The 11,255-nt window shown below is 44.3% G+C and overlaps 1 protein-coding gene across 1 annotated transcript; it reads right to left on the bottom strand.

The window, feature by feature from the left end:
- Positions 1-2,663: 2,663 nt before the first annotated feature.
- On the bottom strand, positions 2,664-5,427 carry LOC125537081. The gene is made up of 6 exons (XM_048700375.1): positions 5,286-5,427; positions 4,305-4,584; positions 4,088-4,236; positions 3,814-4,006; positions 3,612-3,737; positions 2,664-2,856 (listed from the first exon to the last, which is right to left on the bottom strand). The coding sequence occupies exons 1-4, from the start codon at positions 5,391-5,393 to the stop codon at positions 3,938-3,940; spliced, it is 606 nt and encodes a 201-aa protein (XP_048556332.1). The 5' UTR covers positions 5,394-5,427; the 3' UTR covers positions 2,664-2,856; positions 3,612-3,737; positions 3,814-3,937.
- Between the last annotated feature and the right edge of the window lie 5,828 nt (positions 5,428-11,255).

Genomic DNA, 11,255 nt, shown 5'->3' with positions numbered 1-11,255 from the left:
TATGCCTTCAATGTGATTATGCCTCTAAGTCGTGCCTCGACACGTGGGAGATATAGTCGCATCGAGGGTGTTACACTCCTACACGGCGAAGCCATCTCTTTCCCATGGTGATTTGGTTTTCGATCCGAGGTCGGATCTTTCCCAAGGGAGGGGAGATGATGCGGAGCATCCTACGGACATCACCATGTCAAGAGTCCGTTTGGCAAGTGACACGTGCGACCTCTACTTCACATACACAAAGGTGAATCATATCCTTTACACGTGCTCACTTGACCCCTTCGAGGATGGTATACTACTTGACACTTCTCCCGTGTGCATGCATAGGTATTGTCGGAACGCTGCGGACCGTGGAGGAGTGCAAGCGCCAAGGAACACCTACACCATCCGCGAGGGAAGCGTGGAAACGAAGACGCAAGAAGAAGAGGTGTCGAAGAAGCTCCAGCCACCGGACGACCGGTCGGGTCCGGACGTCCGGCGCCTGAAGATCCACCGAATGACCGGTGCAGACCGGACGACCGGTGTCCCTGCACCCGAGCCAAACGAGCGGACGTCCGAAGCCACCGGACGACCGGTCCAGACCGAAAATCCGCTACACCAGCATCCGGGCCAGAACGAGCGGACGACCGGCCCCTACCAGACGTCCGGCCGCCCACGAGCCACCGGATGACCGGTCCCCAGCGGACGTCCGGTACCTGGCTGTGTCCAGTTGCGGGCTGAGGCCCATGTACCCCTTCACTTACCCCTTCGTGGCCCTAGACTATATATACTCCTCCACCTCCACCATTTGAAGGTTAGCGTTGTGATAGCTCATTTGAGAGATAGAGCTACGCTCATCCATATCGGATCTACTCCACGAGAGAGACCGCAGCCTCTACGGAGAAGATCCCCTTTGGATTCAAGCCCCCTTTCTAAGGGAAGATCCCCCTGTGGATTCAAGACCTCCTTACGGAGAAGAACCGGTTACCGTTTGTATCGTCCATTGTTGACTTTGGATCTTGTATCTCACCTTTGTGTTCATCGATCTAGCGCATGTGTGATCATACTTGTTGGTTTGAGTGTTCTCTTGTGTTCCCCTCATTTCCCTCCTCGTGTTCTTCGCGTTCTTCGCAGGATCCGCTCCTTTCGTGAAAGATCGGGCGATTAGAGTTCTACCCTACATCAAAATACCAACTCACATAAAGTGTACACACTTGATGATTTGCAACAAGCTTCGGGGGGTTTAAATAAAAGTTCAATGATCATAGTATTCTCATCTGGCACTTCTTTTACTTATGTTTATTTTGCACAATGCCTAAACAGAGCATCATCCAGCGGAAGCACAGACAAACCAGCGGGAAGATTGAGGGGAACATATTTGTGGAAATAAAATAATAAGAGCACCGCAACTGCTAGTAATCAACTTGATAATTTCAACCAATACATATGTCCACCATCATGAACAGAATACTGTTAAAGAGTACATGTCTAGATTTCATTATAAGCTAGAAACTGAAAGTCATTTACAACCAACTATATGTAATTGACCCAACTGCTCGGATTATGAGGCGCCCTTCATTTGCTGGATATCTAAAACTACCACCGGGGATGTTGGCCAATAGAGAAGCTTCTTTTTTGAGAAATAGCACGCACGTCCTGTTTGAGCAAATTGGAGTTAGCACAACTAAGTAATCAATCTTCTGAAAAGAATTTTTTATTATGTAATCTTACGAATCATACTATTTTACATACCAGTTTTACATTGGATTTTCCTGATACAACTGATGAATTCAAGTACACCGGCAGGCATGTTATCTTCACATTCAATGTCCTTGAATGTTAGCAGTTGGCCCAAAATTAGTTTTCTGAGTTCATATCCATCCTATACATCCATATTTTTTTGTAAACGAATGACATTAGAATCGAATTTGTAATTATAATATTTATGATCTGTACGGTCGCGATATTTACCTTTAAAAATGGCAAATGTGGTCTTTCATCTTCCCATGTGGACATGAACATGGGAACAACATAACCGGACAGTTCCCTTGTATATAAGAATACATATGTTAGTAATTAATATTGTATACATAATAAAAACAAAAAGTACTCAGTATATAGTACTCATCTCTTGAAAAATACCTGTTGTAAACTGGAATATCATCTAGGATTTTTTGATGCCATAGGAGAATATTTTCGTTCCATCTAGATCCAGGGCATGCTTTTGACATTGCTTTTGACATTGCTTTCGGTAAGTGTTTGGCAATCCATATAATTTTTTCCACATATTTTGCGAGTGGGTTGCATTGGTACATGGGTTTAATAGGAGTAGGGTCCAAAATGTAGACTGTTGTGGTATCTTTGTCCAATGTGAATAGAATGAAATAACCGTTGGATTGTATTGGAATATGAATCTGAAATAGGCTACATATTAGATGCAATAAAAATCTTTTGGTCTAAAGTATACAGAAGTGTTCTTACCGATTTGCATGTTGAAACATTATATTTGATACCAGGCCAACTGCGAATAGAATTTGCTAGTTGCTCCACATCGAACTTTTTGCGGAATCCTGGGTGTCGTCCAAAATCAGTAGTCATCTAGAACACAAACATAATTGGTTAGAAAAGTGATTAAAAAATTAGAATATAGAAAAAAGTAAATAATGAATATAAAAACATACCCAAAATTTCATGTCAACATAATGCTTTGTTATCAATTGTTTTGTTTTTTGTGCCGTTTGGATGTCATCAAACATAATCTTCCGTACGACCAAATTAAAGCAATCTCGATCCATGGGTAAATCATCTTGTAGCATTCCTTGTAGCTTTCTGAGAGACAAGCTAATTGGATATGGCTTTGAACTTTGGATCCATACTTTCCTGATAGTGGTAAAAATTACGTAAATAAACCATTAAGAAAATAAGTAAGATATTGTACAACTGCACTACTAATGTGAAAGGACTTACTCTAAAATCTCGGTGTATTTGATTGATTTAATGAAGTTACAGAGTGCAGCTGTTAACTCATGCAGGCTCATATTAGAAAGAATAGATATTAGTGATCTGTATTTATTTTCAACAGATAATGGGATTTTTTGTTTTGTTTTTTTAATATCATCTACACTTTCCAATATTTGAACATCATCAGGATCTCCCTTATTGTCATCGTCACTTTCTTCAACGATTGTAGTCATTGATGCAGTGTTTGTTTTCCAACATAATAGTATGCTGGCTAACTTAAACCTAAAAGAAGTAATCATTTCCTGTGCAAAATGAACAATTATTAGTACATTTTTTAAAATTAACATGCTTTTACCAAATATAAAAGATATATACCTATGTAATTGGGTAGGATAGTGTACATCCGGTGAAATATTCCATAAATTTGACCGTAAATAAACCGCCAAGAAGAACTGTCTTTTTGAATTGGATTTTGTAACTGTTCTGTGATATTCCATTCAGTAAGATCAACGTCTTTCCAATCGTCCTTAATCAAGTTCCGACTTTTAAGAAGATCCAAATGAAATTGTACTCCTCGTATCTAAAAGAAATTTGGTGTTCAGAAATGATAGACATTAACGAAATATGAATTTATATCATTTACATGTAGGATTAAAATTGGTGTTGTAACTAACCGTAATAGCAAGGTCCTCTCGATCAAACTTCCAGCACAATGAGTCCAGTACTTGGATCTCACGCTTTTTTGTATTCACAATAGCTAAATACCAATGCGTGTTGCCGGTATTTATTGGAAGTTCTATCTGTAATAAAGATAATTAGGGAAAAAATAAAAATGTTTGAAACATAAATCATGAAAGTTATGGATATGTATGTTACCATGTCATGCTCCATATATTTTTTGACAATCTTTGTCATAAAGGCACTATCTTCTTGTATGCCAAGGTTACCATCCCGTTTTAATAGTGAGGTAACAAAAGGACTCTCAAAATATACTTTACTGTCATTCTGTACATGAATTTGGTCCTTTAAACAACATATATATATATATATATATATATGCATAGATCACCTGAAGTTAAGATTTAGAAAATACATTACTAATAAATATTAGTGTTTAGAAACTCTTTCCTGTTTGAGTAAGTGTACTTACATCATCATTTACCCACTCTTTTTCATCTAGCAGACACATCAATTGATTTTGTCTCACAGAACTTCCATCTATCTGAACCAGTAATTCTTTACGTAAAGATGATTCTATTGCTATATGTGCACATAGATCATGGTCGGTCAATGCATAGTCTGCCAAAAAACACAATAATTTAAGAGTTATTGAATACAAAAGTACAAATAATAAATCAGACAAATACCTTGTGGGAGATAATCATATGTCTCATCAACTTTGATCTCTTTATTTGAAACAGGAGTTGAGCTAGATGGGGATGGAGGAGATGGCAATTGATCATGATCTATCTGATTATCTGATTCCAGCACAATGGATTCAAAACATTCAGAAATTGGTGTAGATGCTGATATAGTTGGCGACATTAGTGATGGCTCCAGAACACCTGATTCGACATTTTTTGCTTTTTTTGAAGGTCGGTTATCCAAATCCTCTGTAATGTTTAGTTCAGCGATGTCATCTATTTTCTGCAGTTACAACACAAATAAAAGGTAAGCCTCAAACCGTTAGTTTGTTGGTAGAATATTTCAGATTCAGACCAATCTCAAATGTGTATTTGTAGCTTATAAATACATGGTTGAATGATTATAGCAATCATTTGGCCAGAGGCAGTCTAGTGAAATTGCAATGGTTAAGCTTCTGGAGCCCTAAAACTGGAGTAACATGGAGCAACTTCAGAAGAATGAGCTAATGACGATGTATAAGCCTACTTTCTGATTCTAAAATTCCATGGTTCAGTTTACTGTCATTCTGCCAAACTTCAATCAAATAATCATGCAAACAAAGCATTTATATACATGCCAAGAATAATGCTAATTTTGGTGCTAACAGTAGGGGTGATCAGGTGTATAACGTCAAGGAACACACTAACAGTTTGTTTTTCATGGAACTTTGTTCCTTCTCTGAAATCTGAATATAAATGCAACTGGAACATAACTATCACTCAAACTTTTGACTATGTGTAGGCCCAAACTTGGTCGGATTAGCATGGTTCAGTTTAGAATAGAGGAACAATACAACAGATGTAAACTCCAAGGTATAAGTCAATACTGAATCTTCAGATATGTGTCTTGTTCAGACAGCAAACAACTCTGAACAAATCTCTAAAAAAAATCAGAGATGCAAACATGCTAGCCTGAGGTATAGTAACTTTCAAGGAGAGAAATACCTCTGGTGTAGCCGCCTCAGGCGATGGAGGGCTCGAAGGGTGTTCTTCTTCCGCCGGCGAACTCGGCATAGCACGGCTGGACAGATGATTTTCCTCCGCCAGCGACATTGGATGTTCCTCTGAAAGTTGCAACGTGATGGGTTTTGATGGAGATTCTGGTCGAGGGACGCGGCCTGATGGACGTTCCGGTCGAGGATCCCTCCTTATTATTACAGCCAAGTCCAATCCGGGTCGGGCACTACATGCTTTTGCGTTGGAGAAGAATAGAGACTTGAACTCGACTACATTGGAAATTGATTTATGTTGGAGAAGGACACGGTCTCCAATTCCATCCAAATACTCGAGCTTCAATCTAGTGGATTGGAGTGGAGTGGAGCAGAGTGAGACCGACGCCGAGGCGGCCGGCCGGCGAGGCGTGCCACGTCGGAGTCGCTCATCAGGAGCCACCGACGCCGTCCCAGGCGAGCCCGAGGCGGCGCCCCTCCTGGAGCGCGCCGAGGAGCTGCGCGCCCTTGCGCCGCCCGCGCGCGCTGCACTCGCCCTGCATCACGCCCACCACCGCCAGCCGTAGATGGCCGCCAGCACGCCGATGGCGCACTCGCGCCCACGCCTGGACATGCCCTCCACGACTCGCTGTTGTGTTCGGGCGTCCATCCAAATCATGACACTGAACTGAAAATTCAGATAACTGAAGCTCGTTGTTTAGCTGCTGCTGCTGCTTTGCTGTTGCCGCCGTGATCTGTCCACGCCTCTCGCTCGCCAGCCAGCACCGCCGCTCGCTCCCTCCCGTTGCCTCGCTATCGTCTGTCGCCGCTTCACTCGCAGCTAGCCGCACGCGCCCGCCCTGGCCCACCATCCCGCAACGCTGCCGTCGCCGCGCCCCGCCGCCGCCGCTGTCGCGCGATGGGAGCTCGCAACCGTTGCATGCGGCGTGGACCGGTCGTGCGGCAGTGAGCTACCCCCGCCGGCGGCGAGCCCGGTGGCGCGGTATAAGGATCCTGGGGCGCCCGCCCGCCCGCCCACCTCCTCGTCTTCTTCAAGCACCGCACGGACCGCCACCTCCCCCTTCCTCCCTCCTCCACATCCATGAACTCCTAACCCCCCACTCACTCCCAGCTTGCTCGGCGCGCCACCAGCACACCACACCACAGCTCAGCCCAGCAGCCGCCGCCGCCGCAGCAGCAGCAACAGCGCGCCTCCCGTCCCTTCCCCTCCCCGCGCGCGTTCACGCCATTGCTGGCCGCGCTCGCCACAACCCGCCGCGACGCCTCGCCCCAAGAGAGCACGCCGACCGCCTTATCATCCTCCGCCGTGACGCCTCGGTCCACCGCGCCCTTCAACGCCCGCCGCGACGCCTCGGTACGCCGCGCTCTACAACGCCAGTCGCGACACCTCGCCCCATTCATGCGCTTGGGCGGCGCTGACGTCCGCCGCGACGCATCCCCTGCCTTGCTTCTGCGGCGTCGACGCCAGCGACAAGCGGCGGGGCGTGCACGGCGGTTCAGTTGAGGCAGGGTATTTTTCGCAAAAAACGAAACGTTATCTACACTTTAAGTAGGACTGTGCGTTAATTTCAAAAAATAGGGGGACTTTTTGCAAAAAGGGCAGCGACGTACAACCAGAAGCGGTCGGTGGTTTATTAGTAGGTAAAGATATCTTTTATGTTCATGCACCCTTGATGAGTGGTCTATTTTTGTTGAATCTCAATCCTAGTGATACACATATTCATAATATTGAAGCCAAAAAATGCAAAGTAAATAATGATAGTGCAACTTATTTGTGGCACTGCCATTTAGGTCATATTGGTGTAAAGCGTATGAAGAAACTCCATGCTGATGAGATTTTGGAATCACTTGATGCTTGTGAACCATGCCTCATGGGCAAGATGACTAAGACTCCGTTCTCCGAAATAATGGAGCGAGCCACTGACTTATTAAAAATAATACATACTGATGTATGCAGTCCGATGAGTGTTGAGGCTCACGATGGGTATCGTTATTTTCTGACCTTCACAGATGATTTGAGTAGATATGGGTATATCTACTTAATGAAACATAAGTCTGAAACATTTGAAAAGTTTAAAGAATTTTAGAGTGAAGTGGAGAATCATTGTAACAAGAAAATAAAGTTTCTATGATCTGATCGCGGAGGTGAATATTTGAGTTACGAGTTTGGTCTTCATTTGAAACAATGTGGAATAGTTTCGCAACTCACGCCACCTCGAACACCACAACGTAATGGTGTGTCCGAACGTCGTAACCATACTTTGTTAGATATGGTGCGATCTATGATGTCTCTTACCGATTTACCACTATCGTTTTGGGGTTATGCTTTAGAGACGGCTGCATTCACATTAAATAGGGCACCATCTAAATCCGTTGAGACGACACCATATGAACTGTGGTTTAGCAAGAAACCTAAGCTGTCGTTTCTCAAAGTTTGGGGTTGCGATGCTTATGTGAAAAAGCTTCAGCCTGATAAGCTTGAACCCAAATCGGAGTAACGTGTCTTGATAGGATACCCAAAAGAAACGGTTGGGTAAACCTTCTATCATAGATCCAAAGGCATGATATTTGTTGCTAAGAATGGATCCTTTCTAGAGAAGGAGTTTCTCTCGAAAGAAGTGAGTGGGAGGAAAGTAGAACTTGATGAGGTAGTTGTACCTTCTCTCGAATTGGAAAGTAGTTCATCACAAAAATCAGTTCCAGTGATGCCTACACCAATTAGTGAGGAAGCTAATGATGATGATCATCAAACTTCTGATCAAGTTACTACCGAACCTCGTAGGTCAACCAGAGTACGTTCCGCACTAGAGTGGTATGGTAATCCTGTTCTGAAAGTCATGTTACTAGACCATGACGGACCTACGAACTACGAGGAAGCGATGATGAGCCTAGATTCCGCAAAATGGCTTGAGGCCATGAAATCTGAGATGGGATCCATGTATGAGAACAAAGTATGGACTTTGGTTGACTAGGCCGATGACCGGCAAGCTATAGAGAATAAATGGATCTTTAAGAAGAAGATTGACGCTGATGGTAATGTTACTGTCTACAAATCTCGACTTGTTGCAAAAGGTTTTCGACAAGTTCAAGGAATTGACTACGATGAGACCTTCTCACCCATAGCGATGCTTAAGTCTGTCTGAATCATGTTAGCAATTGCCGCATTTTATGATTATGAAATTTGGCAAATGTACGTCAAAACTGCATTCCTTAATGAATTTCTTAAAGAAGAGTTGTATATGATGCAACCAGAAGGTTTTGTCGATCCCAAAGGTGCTAACAAAGTGTGCAAACTCCAGTGATCCATTTATGGACTCGTGCAAGCCTCTCGGAGTTGGAATATACGCTTTGATAGTGTGATCAAAGCATATGGTTTTATACATACTTTTGGAGAAGTCTGTATTTACAAGAAAGTGAGTGGGAGCTCTGTAGCATTTATAATATTATATGTGGATGACATATTGTTGAATGGAAATAATACTGAATTTTTGGATAGCATAAAAGGATACTTGAATAAGAATTTTTTAATGAAAGACCTCGGTGAAGCTGCTTATATATTGAGCATCAAGATCTATAGAGATAGATCAAGATGCTTAATTGGACTTTCACAAAGCACATACCTCGATAAAGTTTTGAAGAAGTTCAAAATGGATCAGTCAAAGAAAGGGTTCTTGCCTATGTTACAAGGTGTAAAGTTGAGTCAGACTTAATGCCCGACCACTGCAGAAGATATAGAGAAAATGAAAGTCATTCCCTATGCCTCGGCCATAGGTTCTATCATGTATGCAATGTTGTGTACCAGACCTGATGTGTTTCTTGCCGTAAGTTTCGCAGGGAGGTACCAAAGTAATTCAGGTGTGGATCACTGGACAACGGTCAAGAACATTCCGAAATACTTGAAAAGGACTAAGGATATGTTTCTCGTTTATGGAGGCGACAAAGAGCTTGTTGTAAATGGTTACGTCGATGCTAGTTTTGACACTGATCCGGATGACTCTAAGTCACAAACCGGATATGTGTTTATATTGATTGGTGGAGCTGTCAATTGATGCAGTTCCAAGCAGAGCGTTGTGGCGGGATCTACGTGTGAAGTAGAGTACATAGCTACTTTGGAAGCAGCAAATGAAGGAGTCTGGATGAAGGAGTTCATATCCGATCTAGGTGTAATACCTAGTGCATCGGGTCCAATGAAATGTTGGGGAACGTAGCAGAATTTTAAAATTTTCTACGCATCACCAAGATCAATCTATGGAGTCATCTAGCAACGAGGGGGAGGGGAGTGCATCTGCATACCCTTGTAGATCGCGAGCGGAAGCGTTCAAGAGAATGGGGTTGATGGAGTCGTACTCGTCGTGATCCAAATCACTGATGTCCGAGCGCCGAACGGACGACACCTCCGCGTTCAACACACGTACGGTTGGGAGAGACGTCTCCTCCTTCTTGATCCAACAAGGGAAGTAGAGGTTGATGGAGATCCAGTAGCACGACAGCGTGGTAGTGTAAGTAGCGGGATCCCGGCAGGGCTTCGCCAAGCGCAAGCGGGGAGGAAGAGGTGTCATGAGAGGGAGGGAGGCACCAGGGACTTGGGTGCGGCTGCCTTCCCTCCCCTCCACTATATATAGGGGGCCTGGGGGCGCCGGCCCCTGGAGATCCCATCTAATGGGGGGAGGCGGCCTAGGGGGTGGCTTGGCCCCCAAGCTAGGTGGAGGCGCCCCACCCCTTAGGGTTTCCAACTCTAGGCGCAAGGGAAGCCCAAGGGGGGCGCACCAGCCCACCAGGGGCTGGTTCCCTTCCCACTTCAGCCCATGGGCCCCTCCGGGATAGGTGGCCCCACCCGGTGGACCCCCGGGACCCTTCCGGTGGTCCCGGTACAATACCGGTGACCCCCGAAACTTTTCCGGTGGTCGAAACCGGACTTCCTATATATAAATCTTTACCTCCGGATCATTCCGGAACTCCTCGTGACGCCCGAGATCTCATCCGGGACTCCGAACAACTTTCGGGTTACCACATACTAATATCTCTATAACCCTAGCGTCATCGAACCTTAAGTGTGTAGACCCTACGGGTTCGGGAACCATGCAGACATGACCGAGACAACTCTCCAGCCAATAACCAACAGCGGGATCTGGATACCCATGTTGGCTCCCACATGTTCCACGATGATCTCATCGGATGAACCATGATGTCGAGGATTCAATCAATCCCGTATTCAATTCCCTTTGTCAATCGGTACATTACTTGCCCAAGATTCAATCGTCGGTATCCCAATACCTCGTTCAATCTCGTTGCCGGCAAGTCACTTTACTCGTTCCGTAACACATCATCCCGTGACCAACCCTTAGTCACATTGAGCTCATTACGATGATGTCTTACCAAGTGGGCCCAGATATACCTCTCCGTCATACGGAGTGACAAATCCCAGTCTCGATTCGTGCCAACCCAACAGACACTTTCGGAGATACCCGTAGTGCACCTTTATAGTCACCCAGTTACGTTGTGACGTTTGGCACACCCAAAGTATTCCTACAGTATCTGGGAGTTGCACAATCTCATGGTCTAAGGAAAGGATACTTGACATTAGAAAAGCTCTAGCATACGTACTACACGATCTTGTGCCATGCTTAGGATTAGGTCTTGTCCATCACATCATTCTCCTAATGATGTGATCCCGTTATCAATGACATCTAATGTCCATAATCAGGAAACCATGACTATCTGTTGATCAACGAGCTAGTCAACTAGAGGCTCAGTAGGGACATGTTGTGGTCTATGTATTCACACATGTATTACGATTTCCGGATAACACAATTATAGCATGAACAATAGACAATTATCATGAACAAGGAAATATAATAATAACCATTTTATTATTGCCTCTAGGGCATATTTCCAACAGTCTCCCACTTGCACTAGAGTCAATAATCTAGTTACATTGTGATGAGTCGAACACCCATAGAGTTCT

The sequence above is a fragment of the Triticum urartu genome, chromosome 2 (assembly GCF_003073215.2).
Source record: "Triticum urartu cultivar G1812 chromosome 2, Tu2.1, whole genome shotgun sequence".
Lineage (NCBI taxonomy): Eukaryota > Viridiplantae > Streptophyta > Magnoliopsida > Poales > Poaceae > Triticum > Triticum urartu.
Note: the sequence above shows the minus strand (reverse complement) of the source record. Positions and strands in the feature narration are given on the sequence as shown.